This window comes from Physella acuta, unplaced genomic scaffold, assembly GCF_028476545.2.
Source record: "Physella acuta isolate Inbredline_101_S28 unplaced genomic scaffold, ASM2847654v3 ptg000466l, whole genome shotgun sequence".
Classification (NCBI taxonomy): Eukaryota; Metazoa; Mollusca; class Gastropoda; family Physidae; genus Physella; species Physella acuta.
In genome coordinates, this window is record NW_026731985.1 from 519,357 (window position 1) to 540,822 (window position 21,466).

Consider the following 21,466-nt stretch of genomic DNA (forward strand, 5'->3'; position numbering starts at 1 on the left):
GTCCCAGACACATTCTGGCTCTTTAAGCTCCTTTGTATCTGTAGGCAACCAGCTGTCTAAGCTCTTTGATAACTGTAGGCCACTGTTTAAGCTCCTTGATAACTGTAGGCCACTGTTTAAGCTCCTTGATAACTGTAGGCCACTGTTTAAGCTCCTTGATAACTGTAGGCCACTGTTTAAGCTCCTTGATAACTGTAGGCAACTGACAGTTTAAGCTCCTTGATAACTGTAGGCCACTGTTTAAGCTCCTTGATAACTGTAGGCCACTGTTTAAGCTCTTTGATAACAGTAGGCAACTGTTTAAGCTCCTTGATAACTGTAGGCCACTGTTTAAGCTCCTTGATAACTGTAGGCAACTGACAGTTTAAGCTCCTTGATAACTGTAGGCCACTGTTTAAGCTCCTTGATAACTGTAGGCCACTGTTTAAGCTCTTTGATAACAGTAGGCAACTGTTTAAGCTCTTTGATAACTAGGCAACTGTTTAAGCTCCTTGATAACTGTAGGCAACTTATTGTTTAAGCACCTTGGCCGCAGTGTTTGTCCATGAATCTCTTAGGATAAGATGGGGCACTACCCCCCCCCCCCACTCCCCTAATCCACGTAATAAAAATCTATTAATTTATTGTCGAGTAGAAGATCGTACAACTGCTAGCCTGAAAGTTTTCAGTTCGGATGCTGGGCTTGTGTACAACGTCACTAAGTCCACCCAGCTCTAATGGGTACCTGAATCGCTTAAGGGAAAGTAAAGGCGGATGGTCTAAGTGATAACACTATCACTTCATACGCCGAGGTCACAAAAACAGGTGAGCTCTACTTCACCTGCCCCGTGACACAACAAGTTCGAAATAGCACTTTCATATGTACTTTAACAAGTAGCCGACAAGTTCCCCTCCCCCTGGAGTTTTAACCCCCCCCCCCCACACACACACACCCTCAAGAAAAATGTCTGAAAGAAACCCGGTATGGCTCCAGTAGGCTACTAGCTGTTTTATTCCTGTCTCCGCTCACAAGCTTTTAACCCCTAGATATCCACTAATGAGCCTGGTTACCACCTAATTAGCCACTGATTACCATCTAGTTCATCCATTTACCTGTAATTGCCCGATAATTCTTACTAACATCAACTTTTCCCAAACATCAATTATTTCAATAGCATCAAGTACTCCAATAATATCAACTTTTTCAATAACAACAACTATCTAAATAACATCAACTTTCGAAAACACATCAATTATTTCAATAGCATCAACTATGACTATCGCAATGGCATCAACTGTCCAAATAACATCAACTTTTCCAAAAACATCAATTATTTCAATACTATCAATAATATAAATAACATCAATTTTCGAAAACACATCAATTATTTCAATAACATCAACTATTCGGATGACATAAACAATATCATCAACTTTCCAAATTATCAATTATCCCAATGACAACAACTTATCAATAGCATCTACTACTCCAATAATATCAACTATCCCGAAAACATCAACTATTCCAATAACTCCAACCATCCCCTCTACCATTTCAATAACATCAAATTTCCCAATAACATCAACTATCCCAATATCTTCAACTTTACCCCTAAGCACCAACTATTCCAAAATCATCACCTATCCCAATATAATCAACTATCCCAATAAAATCAACTATCCCAATAAACTCAACTATCCCAATAAACTCAACTATCCCAAAAAACTCAACTATCCCAATTGATAAATACAAAAATCAAATTTCCCTCTCCCCAACCTAAAGTTTCCCCAAAGTTTCCCCAAAGCCCAACATTTCCCAGCGACCCAACTAACGCAACATGACGCACATAACTTTGTTTGTTAACTTTTCTCTCATTATTTCCCTAACTAGTCGTCTAATTATTCCTTAAACAATAAATACTCCCCGTCCAAGCATACAGTACAAGCTCGAGGTAATGGTTAGAGTTAGACGCGAGGGTCTAGCCCGTTAGAGTTAGACGCGAGGGTCTAGCCTCGCTTTTACCTCGCGTCGAAGTTTGTCCGATAGATTAGCGCGGCGCATTCAGGAGCCATCTACTTAAAGCTTGAGTTGAACAGATTATAAAAAATTGGTAATTGGCTTCCCATAAGCCCCGGTACATCAGCAGACTAACACAGATGGGAAAACGGAAGTTGACCAGCTATTTTTAGAGTTGGGAGATTGTAGTAAAACAAACAGTAGGGACGGGAGGGGAGTGGCGCCACCGGTAAGCTGGCCAGTGTTGACCGGGTGTATACAAGCAGACGTTACAGGCAGGGGTAGATTATTATACTTTATCAGACGATGTGTACCCCTGGGGTGGTGATAGACGAGCACGTGCGCACCAGCAGAAGATCGTTAGTATCCATCAAGTAAGGTGGAGGGGAGGGGGGTGCAGAAGTCTGGAATTTTCGGTTTAAAAACATTGGTCACGTGGGCACTTCATCAAACTGCGTAATATTTAACCAACTTTTTGGAGTGTTGCGCACACAATTTTTTTTCTTCTTGGCGCACAATTAAAAACATTTTTATGTGTTGCGCACCATTTTTTTTTCTTTATGGGGCGCGCATAACTTACGTGCTTTATTTAACAAGCTTTTATCGTGTTGTACACAACTTTTTATTCCAGTGGCGCACACAACTTATAGGCGTTATTTAACAACCCCCCCCGTCCCGCCCTAGCCTCGCCGTAGGGCAGGACCCCCCCCCCCCTCAACCACACAGCTGCCATTATTCCTAATGCCAGTTTTCAGACATTGACCTGCTATATATCCCAGAAAATATTCCACTCCATGTTCATTTTTTCGACCCTCCAGGGTAGGGAGGAGAGGGGGGGGGAGATATTCGATTTTATTTTGGATTGAAGTTTTGGATGGGGCTGGTTTTTTTTTCCTTCATTTAAATATATACCCTTTTTGTTCAATTCTATAGCACTCGATCACTAGTTAAGATAATTGTGTTGATCTATCTCTACAAAAATCTTAATTATATTGTGTGTTCAATTACATATATTTTTCTGCATCAATCAGCCGGATGTATGTTTGTATCAAGCATACATAATTATGTATCTCTATGTGAACCTGACATATGTATTTTAGTGTCAAGTACGTGTGTATATTTCTTCAACATTCTTGCTTCAAATGTATCAATCATTTAACGTTCTGCATAATCTTTCATGTCTATCCCTACATCCATCTCACATATATTGCAGCACCTATTCTTTAGCCCAACTTCACATAAATTTGCCACATCCACCACAGCAACCACACAGTTACCCACACGGGTCATACAGACCCAGCCACTGGGGTCACATAACCCATGTCTGAGTATTCCACCAAGAGACTTGGGTATCACTGATAGATCCATTTTAGTCATGCGCGGTGGACATGACTCGGCACATCATTTCCGCTCTCCCCCTGAAGCAAGAGCCCCGACACATTTATCTGCCCTTGGTTCCAAGATTTGTCTTCCAGCCCACGAACTGCGCCCAGAAACATAGGTTGAGGTCACGGGGTCAATACAGCTCACTGTTTTACAAGCGGGGGGAGGGGGGAAAGCCTCTGATTTAGTTCATATCATTACGCATGCGCGTTAGTTTGAAACCATCTGAAACAACTTCCGGCAGACTTGATTACATTTCGATCTTTATTTGAACTTGCTGTCTGGGGTGTAGGCAGCCATTTCGCCACCAACATTTGTTTCTTTAAGTCCTTGTTCGTGTTTTATACGGTCAATCTCTAGTCAACATCGCTGGTATTGTATCGAGATTTCAAGTCAATTTACTTGGCTGGTACTTCGGTCTTAACGTCGATACTTCAGTCAACGACATAGATTTCTTCTTCTGCTATATATATATATATATATATATATATATATATATATATATATATATATATATATATATATATTTGAAAAATATTTTTACCACTTTTTGTGACAATTTCATAAACTTAGCCCCCTCCCCCCACTCCACCACCACCGCCGCCACCCGCCCTTCACATTTTTTTTTCAAATCATGATTGGGGCCGCGTATATTTTCAGTGAAGTGTGGTGGTTTATGATTTTGTTATGATAGTGGTTTTTATTTATTCATGTTTTGTGTGTGTGTGTTGATGTTGTCGTTTCATTAACTTGTAAGTGCACCCTGACCTCGATATAAAGTAAACAACAATTCAAACTTATTTTTACTCATTTTTTCAGTTTAGAATGATTGGAATAACAAAAAAATTAACACAGCTAAAAATAGATCTACGATTATCTGATGTTACATAGGCTACATTACTTGTGTATTGGGTTCAGGATTGTTTGATTGTAGTTGATTTCATTATGCTATGTTAAATCTGGCGAACGTAAAGCTAAAGACACCCAGTTTGGACCTGAATATGGAGTAGAGTTGACCTATTCTGTGACCTCGACATATGAGGGAGAGAATTTCATCGTTAGAAATACATTTTGTCAGTCAAGTTTTTTTGTAAGCTTACGTAATTAATGTATGTTGGAGTATTATTTTGTTTCATTATTTTTACCATCAAGTGATTTTTTTTTTAAATCACTACAACCCCAAATCCTAAACAGTACTTTACCCCCACCCCACCCCCCCCCCCCCCACCAAACAACACATAGACGATGATATGAACATTGATTTATAAGGCGATCACGGTGATTTTGTTAATGTTATGTTGTACGTGGGATTTTGATGTCTATGTGATATGGTGTATGTGAATTTGTTATGTCTATGTCATGTAGTGTATGTTAATGTGTCAGGTCTATGTGATAAGGTGTATGTTAATGTGTCATGTGTATGTGATCTGTTATATGTGATTCTGTCATGTCTATGTGATGTTGTGTATGAGAATGTGTCCTGTCTATGTCATGTTGTGTATGGGATTGAGTCGTGTCTATGTGATGTTGTGTATGCGATTGTGTCGTGTCTATTTGATGTTGTGTATGTGAATGTGTCATGTTTATGTGATGTTGTGTATGTGAATGTGTCGTGTCTATGTGATGTTGTGTATGTGATTGAGTCGTGTCTATGTGATGTTGTGTATGGGATTGAGTCGTGTCTATGTGATGCTGTGTATGTGATTGTGTCGTGTCTATGTGATGTTGTGTATGTGATTGTGTCGTGTCTATGTGATGTTGTGTATGTGACTGTGTCGTGTCTATGTGCTGTTGTGTATGGGATTGAGTCGTGTCTATGTGATGTTGTGTATGCGATTGTGTCGTGTCTATGTGATGTTGTGTATGTGATTGTGTCGTGTCTATGTGATGTTTTGTATGGGATTGAGTCGTGTCTATGTGATGTTGTGTATGTGATTGTGTCGTGTCTATGTGATGTTGTGTATGTGAATGAGTCGTGTCTATGTGATGTTGTGTATGGGATTGAGTCGTGTCTATGTGATGTTGTGTATGTGATTGTGTCGTGTCTATGTATTGTTGTGTATGGGATTGAGTCGTGTCTATGTGATGTTGTGTATGTGATTGTGTCGTGTCTATGTGATGTTGTGTATGTGAATGTGTCGTGTCTATGTGATGTTGTGTATGTGATTGTGTCGTGTCTATGTGATGTTGTGTATGTGAATGTGTCGTGTCTATGTGATGTTGTGTATGTGAATGTGTCGTGTCTATGTGATGTTGTGTATGTGATTGTGTCCTGTCTATGTGATGTTGTGTATGTGAATGTGTCGTGTCTATGTGATGTTGTGTATGTGAATGTGTCATGTCTATGTGATGCACCGTATAACCAGATCTACCTTTTGCCTGCAGGTGAAAATGAGAAACGCCTCATCTACGACCTGTTTGAGAAGAACGGCTACAACCCCCTCATTCGGCCAGTGGTCAACAGCAACGACACGCTGGACATTCAGTTCAATCTGGCTCTCAGTCAGATTATTAATGTGGTTAGTGGTGGTCAGTGTGTGTGTACATGTGTGGTCAGTGGTGGTCAGTGTTTGTACATCTGTGGTCAGTGGTGGTCGGTGTGTGTGCATGTGTGGTCAGTGGTGGTCAGTGTGTGTACGTGTGTGGTCAGTGGTGGTCAATTTGTGTACGTGTGTGGTCAGTGGTGGTCAGTGTGTGTACGTGTGTGGTCAGTAGTGGTCAATGTGTGTACGTGTGTGGTCAGTGGTGGTCAATGTGTGTACATGTGGTCAGTGGTGGTCAGTGTGTGTACGTGTGTGGTCAGTAGTGGTCAGTGTGTGTACATGTGGTCAGTGGTGGTCAGTGTGTGTACATGTGGTCAGTGGTGGTCAGTGTGTGTACGTGTGTGGTCAGTGGTGGTCAGTGTGTGTACGTGTGTGGTCAGTAGTGGTCAATGTGTGTACATGTGTGGTTAGGGTGTGTACATCTGTGGTCAGTGGTGGTCAGTGTATGTACATGTGTGGTCAGTGTGTGTACTTATCGTCAGTGGTGGTCAGTGTGTGTACATGTGTGGTTAGGTTGTGTACATATGTGGTCAGTGGTGGTCAGTGTGCGTACGTACCGTCAGTTTTGGTGTGTGCACATGTGGTCATTGGTGGTCAGTGTACATGTAATCAGTGATGTTCGGTGTGTGTGTGTAATTGTAGCTAGTTGTAATCAGAGTGTGTATAAGTGGTCAGCAGTGGTCAAAACTTTCACATGTGTTCTGTAATGTTAAAAATGCATAAGCGTGTGGATAATGATCTGTGATAGCCCGTTACCATCAAACGTTCAATTTAAGTCCGCTATGGATGACGTAACATTGAATTTCGATCACGTGTCAAGCCAATGTGTTCCAGAAACCGTCGCCAACCATCTCCCCCCCCCCCTCCCGCCCCCACTCACGTATTTGGTTTTCCGGATCAGTTTACCTGCCTCCTCCCCCTCCCTCCCCCACCCTCCACTGCCATTTCCTGTCCTCATTTCTATAAAAAGAACATATGGACACGGCGACATAAAAAAAAGATCAGCCCACCCAAAGGCCGTGAGTCGTGTGTCAGTTCCGCCATTTTGTGACGTCAGCCATGGCGTGTCGAGATGCGGCTAGGGCTGAGCGAGAAACAATATCATAATGACGTCATATCACGTGACTGACACTCGTCATATCGTTTAGCCCAATTTTTAGCCAGTTTTTATTCAGCTTTTTACAGCCAAATGATTCGTTTTCGGCATGGAATCGGATTAGGTCGAGAAATTTGGTTAGAGCTGGGGTTAACGGCTGTCAGTATTAGTTAGAGCTGGGGTTAACGGCTGTCAGTGTTAGCTGGGTTAACGGCTGTCAGTGTTAGCTGGGGTTAACGGCTGTCAGTGTTAGCTGGGTTAACGGCTGTCAGTGTTAGCTGGAGTTAACGGCTGTCAGTGTTAGCTAGAGCTGGAGTTACGGCTGTCAGTGTTAGCTGTGTTAACGGCTGTCAGTGTTAGCTGGGGTTAACGGCTGTTAATGTTAGCTGGGTTAACGGCTGTCAGTGTTAGCTGGGGTTAACGGCTGTCAGTGTTAGCTGGAGTTAACGGCTGTCAGTGTTAGCTAGAGCTGGAGTTACGGCTGTCAGTGTTAGCTGGGTTAACGGCTGTCAGTGTTAGCTGGGGTTAACGGCTGTCAATGTTAGCTGGGGTTAACGGCTGTCAATGTTAGCTGGAGTTACGGCTGTCAGTGTTAGCTGGGGTTAACGGCTGTCAATGTTAGCTGGGTTAACGGCTGTCAGTGTTAGCTGGAGTTACGGCTGTCAGTGTTAGCTGGGGTTAACGGCTGTCAATGTTAGCTGGGGTTAACGGCTGTCAATGTTAGCTGGGTTAACGGCTGTCAGTGTTGTGACCATCCGTCAGTCTCTGTGTTACTATGGTGTTTATGTATTTGATTTTCTATTGTTTTTTTTAATGAAACTTTAGACTGCTTTGTTTTTTTCGTTATAAATATTGCATTTATAAAGTTTTAAAAGATGTTCTTACATTGAATTAACCTAAAATTAAAATCAACTATTTTTTTCCCTCAAATTAAGATAAATCAAATATTCTCAAAAAAAAATTAAAAATCAACTTTCTCTCCAACTAAAATCAACTTTCTCTCTAATTAAAATCAACTTTCCCTCCAACTAAAATCAACTTTCTCTCCAATTAAAATCAACTTTCTCTCCAACTAAAATCAACTTTCTCTCCAATTAAAATCAACTTTCCCTCCAACTAAAATCAACTTTCTCTCCAACTAAAATCAACTTTCTCTCCACTTCATCTCACACCAACTTTCCCTCCAACTAAAATCAACTTTCTCTCCAACTAAAATCAACTTTCCCTCCAACTAAAATCAACTTTCTCTCCAACTAAAATCAACTTTCCCTCCAACTAAAATCAACTTTCTCTCCAACTAAAATCAACTTTCCCTCCAACTAAAATCAACTTTCTCTCCAACTAAAATCAACTTTCCCTCCAACTAAAATCAACTTTCTCTCCAACTAAAATCAACTTTCTCTCCAACTAAAATCAACTTTCCCTCCAACTAAAATCAACTTTCCCTCCAACTAAAATCAACTTTCTCTCCACTTTCCCCAACAGGACGAGGTCAACCAAGTGATGAAAACAAACGTCTGGCTGCAAATTGTAAGTTGATGTCACGTGACACACGCCCCGACACACATCACGTGACACTCGCCCTGACACACATCACGTGACACCCGCCCTGACACACATCACGTGACACTCGCCCTGACACACATCACGTGACACCCGCCCTGACAACTGACCACGTGACACTCGCCCTGACACCTGACCACGTGACACTCGCCCTGACACCTGATCACGTGACACTCGCTCTGACACCTGATCACGTGACACATCATGACACGTGACCACATGACATCACACAACGTTTCAGTGAAACCTCATGTACACACATATTTACACACATACGATAACGTGTAAAACAACACACAAAGCGACACACAGAAACAACACTTTGAAAACAAGACACATCACACATCACACGCACACTTAACCACGCAGGATTGATGAACAGTTTAGTTTAAAATACTGTTTCTATTCCTCAACACATTTCAGACCTATCTCTCCCTCAGAATCAGAACTGAGACTTATATACGCCTGGTGTAACTACCTCAGTAACTAACGTCTTTGTGTAACTACCCCAACCCTTCCCCCATCTAACTACCGCCTATTAAAATAGTTGTATTTACGGGATTTAAACTCTTTTAACATCATGACATATAATCGTACAGTAACATTGCGTGACTCGCAAATCATCGTGGATAATTAGATCTTCTAATAAATTGAAATTTTAAGTTGTAAAATCGCATATAGATTGACATACGCCTCTCCGCACGTCTAGATGGTACATTCTACCATAGCCTCACCACCAACTAGACGACTAGCCCCATCTATAACCTCAAACCTTTGATCATACCAAGTCTGTTGAACATCAACACTTTCTTACCCTGCTACAAATGTCACACAATCACAGCAGGAACTGATGACGTTTAGCGTGAACACGTGACCGCTGCGTGTGAGTTTTGATGCCCGGATGCAAAAAGCTGCGCGAGCAATTAATTCCCCTTGTCAGAAATAACGCCGGACTGAGCATCCTGGTCTGACATCATTCATCGAATTTTCTGCAAAATGAAAATTTTAGGGGATAAAAAAAAACAGTTTTTTTTTCACGCGTTTCTGAATTTATTTCAGCCGGACAAAACAGATGGAAACATTTGGGGAGGATTTGTCGAAAATTTACTCGAAATCTCGACGTAATTTTTTTGATGGTGGAAAAAATTGTGCCCAGCGAAATGAAACAGAAAAAAAGTTAACCCAGATAATGATGACGTCATGATTTGTTGTGTTCCTGTGAAGTTGGGAGGCTTTGATTGAAAGAGAAGAGGTTATATGGTGCAAGTGAACCTCATACTCCCCCTCGCCCCCCCAAAACTTCTCCACCCCCACCTCACATGATCACGGTAGCTGGCAGTAGCATGACACCATGTCATGGTTTTGTCATCCCCACCACTATGAAGTAGAACTGACTCAGCCCTACCCATCAAAAGTAGTATTGACACCTGACCCTAACAACCCCACCCTCAAAAATAGAACTGACACTAAAGACCTAAGCTGCCACAAAACAGCATCAAGTTCGACTAATGGAATAACCTAGACTGACTCTAAGGACGGCTGAACCCCCCTCTGTACACAAACATTGATTTTACAGTACTTTATTACTACATGACAGTGTGTACTACGTTTTGCATTGGTTGAAACTAGTTCTCTTTCATCTTAGCAAAAGTTTGTCGACAGTATGTATAGGGTTGACCTATTGACACACTTTGTGTATAGGACTTAACCATTGGTCAATTACCCCCCCCCCCCCCCCACAGACACGTAGGTCAATCACCCTCCCTCCGTGGTCATACCACCGCTGTCTTCACTCATTAATTACCCCCCCCCCCCCGACACACACACACACAAACAGACACGTAGGTCAATCACCCTCCCTCCGTGGTCATACCACCCCTGTCTTCACTCATCAATTACCCCCTGTCCATTACCACCTTGAAAAAATCCCCCCCCCCCCCGCCGCATGTAAATGCTAAACTCAATACCTCCTCCCCATAACCCACCTAACTAGATCCTCCCAGTTGCCCCTCATTTTCACCCTAAACGATGGTCTTATCCTACACCTCTACCGATCACCCCCCCCCCCCTCCACACCTCCCACCCCCACCCCACCAAACACACTTCTCTACCACAACCACAGTAATCATCCATCAGATTATCGTTAATTATGAGCTTTGGCTTAGGACGTTTCTCCATCCTATAATCCCCGAGATTAGAGTGCTTACTGTGTTTTAAAAAAACGAACTTTAAAGATAAAAATAGCGACTAAGGATATTTTTACTGTAACGTTCCAAAAATGAGGACGGTCATATAATGACACTTATAACAAAACTTGAAAGGTAAAAATAGCGACTACGGATATTTTTGCTGTAACGTTACAAGAATTTGACCGGCTATGTAATGACACTTACGACAAAATTTGAAAATGGAAATGGAAACAAAAATGTGAAAATGCCGAATAATTTTTGTACTTGAGGAGGTGGCTTCTGGCAAGGTTCTCAGAGTCAAGGGACGGTAACTCGCCAACGAGTGTCGTGACATGCGCGATTACCTCCCTCATACGCCTCATTGTCCCCGTATCAAGTGGGAAGATGAGCCCTAAATACCGCAGCTGGAAGCCTCGAGACTCGGAACTCGGAACTCGGATGTTGTCTGGGGGCATGGGACTGTTGGTAGATGTATGACAGATGATAGATGACAGTTGGTAGATGTATGACAGATGATAGATGACAGTTGGTAGATGTATGACAGCTGAGAGATGACAGTTGGTAGATGTATGACAGTTGGTAGATGACAGTTGGTAGATGTTTGACAACTGATAGATGACAGTTGGTAGACTTAACAGTTGGTAGATGACAGGGGATAGACATGACATTTGGTAGATGACAGGGGATAGACATGACAGTTGGTAGATGACAGGGGATAGACATGACAGTTGGTAGATGACAGGGGATAGACATGACAGTTGGTAGATGACAGGGGATAGACATGACAGTTGGTAGATGACAGGGGATAGACATGACAGTTGGTAGATGACAGGGGATAGACATGACAGTTGGTAGATGACAGGGGATAGACATGACAGTTGGTAGATGACAGTGGATAGACATGACAGTTGGTAGATGACAGGGGATAGACATGACAGTTGGTAGATGACAGGGGATAGACATGACAGTTGGTAGATGACAGGGGATAGACATGACAGTTGGGAGATGACAGGGGATAGACATGACAGTTGGTAGATGACAAGGGATAGACATGACAGTTGGTAGACATAGGACAATTAATGGACGTGACAGTCAATAAACCTGACAGTTGATAGACCTACCACGGTGGATACATTTGGACAGCGGACAGACTTTGGACCAGAGTTTCTTTCAGACTTTTTTCTTCGAGGGGGCACTTGATGTTTTCGAGGGGGGGGGGGGGGGGGTGGACACTAGTAAAAGTATATATTTTCTATATAAATTCCATTTCGTTCGGAGGGGGAGGGGGGATACGATATAGTTTATTACAGTTAATTCACATTACCTTAATCAAATTTTAATAAACAATGCAAAACTTCTTTCTATGGCTGGTCTAACTGACATAACATTAAAATACCATTGCACTTTGTGTCTATTTTGCTGTCTACTGACAAAACATTAAAATGCCATTCCCTTATATGACTAGACCATGACACTGTATGATGCCATTGAGTTTGCCCTAACCAGATTCTCTAACGTTAAAAAATTGGACGCTGAGAGACGCGGCCTGAAATTCTCTTGTTTCCCCCTCTGATTGACTCAAGTTAAAGGCCTTCCTGGGCCGGGGATCAATGTCTCAGCTCTGCTGGAGGTCAGGGGTCAGCCCTCTACCCCCGGGCCGCGGTCAAGTCCAATTGGTTTTCCGTTTAGTTGGGTTTACACTAATCTTGACCGTCCAGTTTTAGCTTGATCCGCCCTGTTCTAAAAAAAAATGGTTCGATTATTCCAATCTGTTTTACAAGTCTTTGAATTCACCAGCTAGGTACTTGGGTACAGTTAGACATACCCGTGACTCTAGACTCATTCTCGTGACTCTACACACGTAGTCATGACTCGAGACACATAGTCGTGACTCTAGACACATAGTCGTGACTCTAGACACATAGTCGTGACTCTAGGCACATAAGTCCTGAATCTAGATATGTTACAATCAGCTGCTGCACCTTTAATGCACATAAAAAACCGGAATGTTATCGTCGATTTACCTAAACGGAAATTATGTTAATTTAAATTATAATTTAAAATGTCACCACTAAAATAGAGAATGAAACTACATGTAAACAAAATTACAAGCTTCGTATGTGGACATAATCTAAACACATATTATAGTCGTTATTTATTCACCAAAAACTGCAACAAATGAAACACAATAGAAACACATATTAACTTATTTTTTATATCGTCAACACAGCATGTAATGCACCCAAAAAGTCATTGAATCTAAAGCTCATCAAAATACAAATTAAATTACAGACGCATCAAAGCGTGTTATAAAACCACGTAAAGCTTCCAATATAAACAAATCATAAATCAACATAAACACATCTTAAACGCAAATTAAACCCACGTAACAGTCATTCAAACACACGTAACTCTCAACGTGAACAGTTCCAACCTCCCCAAATGAAAACCCCACATGAACACCCCACACCCCACATGAACACCCCACACCCCACATGAACACCCCACACCCCAGATGAACACCCCACACCCCACATGAACACCCCACATGAACTACCCACAAGAACAGCCCACACCCCACATGAACACCCCACATGAACACCCCACACGAACACCCCACACCCCACATGAACACCCCACACCCCACATGAACACCCCACACCCCACATAAACACCCCACACCCCACATGAACTACCCACAAGAACAGCCCACACCCCACATGAAAACCCCACACGAACAACCCACACCCTACATGAACACCCCACATGAACACCCCACACCCCACATGAACACCCCACACCCCACACGAACACCCCACACCCCACATGAACACCCCACATGAACACCCCACACGAACACCCCACATCCCACATGAACACCCCACATGAACACCCCACACCCCACACGAACACCCCACCCCCCACATGAACACCCCACCCCCCACATGAACACCCCACATGAACACCCCACATGAACACCCCACACCCCACACGAACACCCCACACCCCACATGAACACCCCACATGAACACCCCACACCCCACATGAACACCCCACACCCCACATGAACACCCCACACGAACACCCCACACCCCACATGAACACCCCACATGAACACCCCACATGAAAACCCCACATGAACACCCCACATGAACACCCCACATGAACACCCCACACCCCACATGAACACCCCACACGAACACCCCACACCCCACATGAACACCCCACATGAACACCCCACACCCCACACGAACACCCCACACCCCACATGAACACCCCACATGAACACCCCACACCCCACATGAACACCCAAAACCCCACATGAACACCCCACACGAACACCCCACACCCCACATGAACACCCCACACCCCACACGAACACCCCACACCCCACATGAACACCCCACACGAACACCCCACACCCCACACAAACACCCCCACACCCCACACCCCACACGAACACCCCACACGAACACCCCCACACCCCACATGAACACCCCACACCCCACACGAACACCTCCACACCCCACACGAACACCCCCACACCCCACATGAACACCCCACACCCCACACGAACACCCCCACACCCCACATGAACACCCCACACCCCACACGAACACCTCCACACCCCACACGACACCCCACACGAACACCCCACACCCCACATGAACACCCCACACCCCACACGAACACCTCCACACCCCACACGAACACCCCACACTCCAAATGAACACCCCACACCCCACACGAACACCCCACACCCCACACGAACACCTCCACACCCCACACGAACACCCCACACTCCAAATGAACACCCCACACGAACACCCCACACCCCACACGAACACCCCACACCCCACACGAACACCCCACACCCCACACGAACACCCCACACCCCACACCCCACATGAACACCCCACACGATCACCCCACACCCCACATGAACACCCCACATGAACACCCCACATGAACACCCCACATGAACACCCCACATGAACACCCCACATGAACACCCCACACGAACACCCCACACCCCACATGAACACCCCACACGAACACCCCACACACCCACCTGACCTGTAAACTCTACTCCTCAGTACTGGAAGGATTATCAGCTCAAGTGGGATAAAGCTCTCTACGGCAACATCGACTCGATCAGGATTAAACCAGAGAAGGTCTGGGTGCCAGACTTTGTGCTCTTTAACAAGTGAGTCACAATCTGATATTTACAACAGTCACGTGAGTCACAATCTGATATTTACAACAGTCACGTGAGTCACAATCTGATATTTACAATAGTCAAGTGGTGAGTTACAATTTGATATTTACACCAAACAACTGAGTAACAATCTGATATTTACAACAGTCAAGTGAGTCACAATCTGATATTTACAACAGTCAAGTGAGTCGCAATAATATTTACACAAAACAAGTGAATCATGATATTTACATTAAACAAGTGAGTTATAATCTGATATTTGCACCAAAAATGTAAGTCTCAATATGATATTTACTACAGTCAAGTGAGTCACAATCTGATATTTATAATCGTCTTTATAAAATCTAATTTACTTTTACAACAAGTAGAAGATGCCCCGACACTTGATATGAAAATTTTTCCTATATCCGGTTTGATCAGTTAAATAATTAAGCTGTACAGAGTTCATGATAAGGATGAATTACATTGGGTCAGGTAGAGAGTTCAAGATAAAGATAAGTTACATTGGGTCAGTATAGAGAGTTCAAGACAAAGATAAGTTACATTAGGTCAATGTAGAGAGTTCAAGATAGTTACATTAGGTTAGTGTAGAGAGTTCAAGATAAAGATAAGCTACATTTGGTCAGTGTAGAGAGTTCAAGATAGTTACATTAGGTTAGTGTAGAGAGTTCAAGATAAAGATAAGCTACATTTGGTCAGTGTAGAGAGTTCAAGATATGTTACGACTGGCTCATATGACAAGAGCTGTTAAGTTAGACCAGTAACAATTGGAGCCAATGTTAATAGTAGATTTTTAAATCGGACAGCGTTCTTCATTAGACAGTCGAGATTAATCTCTAAGGAATTCAAGTTTCAAAACATGCTTGAATCTCAGTTTAATTGATTTCTCACAGTGAGATGGTATACCATTTTTTTTTTTAAATATTTTCCTCCCTTCAATAGCTTTGTCTATATTATTTTCTACAAAACAACTTAAAAATGTCCAGTTAAAGAAAGCCGCATTCGATATTTCCTCCCCCTCCCCCACCTATTTGCGAACGCCCTCATAACACAGCGGAATCCCTCTAAAGAATTAAAGCTTTTAAACTGAGCCATTCTCTCCCTTTAATACGAGTTAATGCTCTTGTCCAATTGTGAAATCTGTACCAGCAGATGGGGCGTGGGGGGGGGGGGGTGTGAAACGTGTACAGTAAAAGGTGGGGAAGAATGTAACAACAGATGGAGGGGGGGGGGAGTTGAAGCCTTTATTGGTACATAGGGAGTGAGGGGGTGAAACCTTTATTAGCACATGGGGAGTGGGTGGGGGTGAAGCCTTTATTAGCACATGAGGAGTGGGTGGGGGTGAGGTCTTTATTAGCACATGGAGAGTGGGTGGGGGTGAAGCCTTTATTAGCACATGAGGAGTGGGTGGGGGTGAGGTCTTTATTAGCACATGGAGAGTGGGTGGGGTGAAGCCTTTATTAGCACATGAGGAGTGGGGTTGAATCGTTTATTAGCACAGTGGGTTGAAACTTATAATAATAGATGGGGGGGGGGTAAAGCCTGTACCAGCGGGGTCCGGTATTGGGTGGGGTGTCATTATTTGTTTCGACCTTACACACTAAACTGCACTAATTCAAACGTAATTCAGATCAAAGATCAAGATCCCGCAGTTAGCTTCACATAATCCAACAGTTAATCTTTTAATCCAAACGGTGCCCACTTTCTTTGTAAAACACAAACCGGGCCACAAAATGCCAGTAAAGATTAAAGTACAAAGACTTTTTTTATGATAGTTACTTCCCTTATCTGTGTGACCTATGGTACCATATTGACCTCACATGAGGTAACATTTACTTTATGACCTCACAAAATACCTCACTTAGGATAACAGTTGACTCCTGATTGTGTGTATTTACATTACGGCAAGACTTCATTTTTTATTGCTCAATAGTGCGGACAACAAAAGGCTAACATTCAAGTGTACACGGGTTTTAAATGCAGAATTTCTATGTATGTGTGACCCTATGTCATGCTGAAAAATAAATGCATATGTCGTGCATACTAGTGGTCATGACATTTACGTTGTTTTTTTGTTTGTTTTTTTTATAATAGTTTGACCTGTAAATACTTCTTATAATTTTTTATTTGTTCCTTTTGTGTGTATCTATAAAATCTATAACACGTCACGTTCTTGTAGTAATAAAGTTAAAATGAAAGATAATTAATGATATTTTAATTAATTAAAATTCAATGACCTTTCGTTTGCCCTCAGCGCCGACGGTAAATACGAGGTGACCTACAAGTCCAACTGTGTCCTCTACAGCAGCTCAGACATCAACTGGATCCCGCCCGCCATCTACCACAGTTCCTGCTCCATCGACGTCATGTACTTCCCCTTCGACCAGCAGGTCTGTGAGATGAAGTTCGGGTCCTGGACCCACAAGGGCAACGCCCTGAAGTACACGTTCTACCAAAACATGAACAAGCTTGACCTGACGGACTACCTGAAGAGCGGGAGCTGGGACATCATCGACTGCCCGGGGAAGATCGTCACCATCAAAGACAACGTGACTGGGGAAGAGAAGGACCAGATTGTCTTTGAGTTCGTCCTGAGGCGGAAGACGTTGTTCTACACCGTCAACCTCATCATCCCCTGCGTCCTCATCTCTTTCGTCAGCATCTGCGTGTTCGCTCTCCCAGCAGACGGCGGGGAGAAGATAACTCTGTGTATCTCAGTTCTGCTGGCGCTGGTCGTCTTTCTGCTGCTTGTATCCAAGATCCTCCCACCCTCCTTGACCATCCCCCTCATCGCTAAATACTTACTGTTCACCTTCATCATGAACCTCATCGCTATTCTATCGACTGTTATAATAATAAATCGGAATTACCGTACCCCCAGGACTCACCATATGCCTCACTGGGTCAAGGTCGTGTTCTTAAGGGAGTTACCTCGGTACCTGTTCATCAAAAGACCGGACCACATGAACAGGTGGCAGGGAAAGACATTCTCCCCGCCCCCGTCATTCCACTCCACGCCGGAAGTCAGGAGGGTCAACGTCAGCATCGGCCACAACAACGACCTCCTGGAGCTGACCGAGGTCCACCACCCCAACTGTAGGCTCCACCCCCTGGGCTCCAGCCAGGACAAGCGTGAGCACGGCTGCGTGTCCACGTGTCCGGCCAGTGTCCAGCACGATGGCACCGAGACTGCAGAGTTCCACATGACGCCGGAGCTCTACAAGACCGTGGAGGCGGTCAAGTTCATCTACCTCCACCTCAAGCACGAGGAGGAGTACGAGAACGTGAGTCGCGACTTTTTCTCTCACGGGAATATTTTCCTTATGGGTTTCTTCCTTTTAGATACATCTTAGCATTAACATGACAATGTAATCAGATAATTAATGCAAAAAAAAGTTGTTTATTTTTTGTTTTTCTTTGCGAACCCAATTGAGATGAAAATATAATTATGTTTCTCATTCCCCCCCCCCCACCTCCATGTACTAACAAGGGCTAACTCTCCACGCCACCACCTTGTAATGCCACTACATATCCCCATGTTTTAAGCGAGAAAAATGCGCAAACTGAAAACTGCGCATATACAAATTGCTTATAATAATACACTTTAATGTTGTCATATTTCGTGGAAAAATATGTCCCAATGCTTCAATAAACATGTGGTTATTTCTTACTAATGTCTATAAATGCTCGATTCCCTTGCGCATTTTTTTGTGCAGTTTTCCGTTGCGTATTTTCCGGTCACAGTTTTTAAACACCTCTCCGTCTGATTCCAGATTCTGGAGGACTGGAAGTATGTGGCGCGTGTGCTGGACAGACTGCTGCTGATCGTGTTCCTGCTGGTCACTCTGGTGGGCACGGCTGGCATCTTGCTGAACGCCCCCCACATCCTGGAGTACGTGGACCAGGACAAGATCATACAGGGGGTCTTAGACTACATACAGAAGGCCAAACAGTCATCATTCTAAGTCATACAGCAGTCATACAGCAGTCATACAGCTAAGTCATACAGCTAAGTCATACAGCTAAGACATACAGGGAAGTCATATAGCTGTGATCCAGCACAATTATCCAAATAAGTCATGCAACTAAGTCATCCAACTAAGTCATCCAGCAAAGTCTAGCAAAGTCATCCAGCTGTCATTCAGCAGCCACGCAACTAAATCATCCAACTGTCATCCAACTAAGTCACCCAGCAGTCATCATCTAATTCATGCAACTAAGTCATCTAGCCAAGTCATCCAACAGTCACGCAGTCAGCAATGACTCCTTAAGACAGTAAACCAAACAATGCCCCCAGACAATGTCCAGCGATCCAAACAATTGAGTACCATATCGTTACGTCACACAACTCGAGGCAGACATTTTGTAAGTACAATCTGTGTTATTCCCCTCATAAATTCAGATGAACTTTGCTTTTATTTCCTTCCATGAATACATTGGGTTGTTGGCAACTAGCGGTCGCATATTGTGTGATGGGTTGTGTGTACCTTGTGGGGTACAGTGTACGATTAAAGCTAGCCGTTTATAGTGTACGATTAAAGCTAGCTGTGTATGGTGTACGATTAAGGCTAGTCATGTACAGTGTACGCTTAAAGATTGCTACACTAGGCCACAGGTTTTATGGGCGAGAGGCTAGACGATAAATATGTGGCTAGATCTAGATCGATTGTCTTGAGCAAATATGGGAATAGTTGTGTATTGAATGTTTGCTGTGATCTATAGTTTGATCTGTGGTGTGATTATAATGTGATATATAGACTGATATATAATGTGATATATAGACTGATATATAATGTGATGTATAGACTGATATGTAATGTGATGTATAGACTGATATGTAATGTGACGTAGGGATTGGTCTTTGATGTGATGTGCTGAATGACAAAACGAAGGTAGTCGGGCCACATTATTACAGCAGTATTTAGTGCATGGGTTGGAGAAGCTTCTACCCCGGGGGTCGGGAAACTGCATTCTGGGCCATATTATTCGTTCGCCTCTAGCTAGATCGATCTATAGAGCTAAATTTTTGTTTGTGAGTACCTTACAGACCTCAGCGTTAAAACCCAAATAGAAGTACAGCCACGTAGAATATTTAAATGGGACCCAACATTATTTAACAATAACTACTGAAACTATTTAAATGAAACTAGAAAAACTGTTTTACAACAACTACACAAAATATTTCTCTTTAACTACACATTTTATTTAACTGTAAGTACACGGAAGATTTAACGAGAACTACAAAACCTTTTAATTATAACTAGAATAACCTTAAATACACAAACGGAAATTTATTTTAAAAACATTTTGTGTGAAATATTTTAAAAGTTCTAGCTTTGGATAGTCAGAGATATAATATTACACCATTACATATCTTTTTACCCTATAATATGATGGGTACAAAATAACTCCTAGCAAATAGAATGCTCAAAACTCCCCTGGATGTAGTAAACCACATTGCAAGTATAACATAGCTGTTGGATGAATAAAATGGCTCATGAATGGCTCTCTAATTACCCTCTCCCCCCGGGCCTATGAAGACAACAGTATAAAGACTGTCTGCTGGTGTTGTTTCAAGCCACCCCCACAGTGGTGCTGTGATGTGACTGCCACACCATCAAACAAGCCACCCCCACACCCACAAACACTGGTGCTGTGATGTGACTGCCACACAATCAAACAAGCCACCCCCACACCCACACCCAGTGATGATAGTGACGGCCACACCAACAAACCACCCCCCCCCCCAGTGTTGTTGTGCTGTGTGTGACGGCCACACCATCAAACAAACCACCCCCCTAGTGTTGTTGTGCTGAGTGTGACGGCCACACCAACAAACCACCCCCCCCCTAGCGTTGTTGTGCTGTGTGTGACGGCCACACCAACAAACCACTCCCCCCCCCCCCCCAGTGCTCTTGTGCTGTGTGTGACGGCCACACCAACAACCCCCCCCCCCCCAGTGTTGCTGTGCTGTGTGTGACGGCCACACCATCAACTCCCCCCCCCCCCCCCCCTCGGTGCGACGGCCACACCATCAAACAGCACGCGTACCTCCTCACGTGACCCAGGAATTTATTTCTCCTGTTGACCCCAGCTTTAAACAAATGACATTTTGTCAACCCTCCTACGTCGCTGGGAGCCCGGTATTTAAATTTAACATCTAAACAATTTCTCGCTCGCCCCCAGCGAAGTGCCTGCGACTTCCAAAAAGAAAGGCTGAATTCTTATCGGTGGCTGATTTTGACATTTGAATGCAGCTTTAATCTTCGCCGTGGACGAGATGGAGTTTTTTTAAACTCGTTTCGTGTTTTGGTGATTTATTTTTTTAACAGCTAAGCCTGGAGCTTGAAAACCTTTGGCATTAACTTGATTACATAAACGATTGAAATAGTGTGTAAAGTTGTGTGGCAGTTACGTGAATTTAGACTGCTAGGGTCAAAATATTGGTTTTAGAAGTGGGGACATCACAGTATATGA

The 21,466-nt window shown here is 43.4% G+C and overlaps 1 protein-coding gene across 1 annotated transcript in view; it reads left to right on the forward strand.

The window, feature by feature from the left end:
• The window catches only part of LOC131943755 (acetylcholine receptor subunit beta-like 1), a 37,848-nt gene extending 17,157 nt beyond the window's left edge, over window positions 1–20,691 (forward strand). The window contains exons 2-6 of the mRNA XM_059304011.1: window positions 5,765–5,898; window positions 8,504–8,548; window positions 14,868–14,977; window positions 17,244–18,273; window positions 18,763–20,691. Coding sequence (XP_059159994.1) covers window positions 5,765–5,898; window positions 8,504–8,548; window positions 14,868–14,977; window positions 17,244–18,273; window positions 18,763–18,954 — 1,511 coding nt within the window. The 3' untranslated portion in view covers window positions 18,955–20,691. The remainder of the gene's footprint in view (window positions 1–5,764; window positions 5,899–8,503; window positions 8,549–14,867; window positions 14,978–17,243; window positions 18,274–18,762) is intronic.
• The last annotated feature ends 775 nt before the right edge of the window (window positions 20,692–21,466 follow it).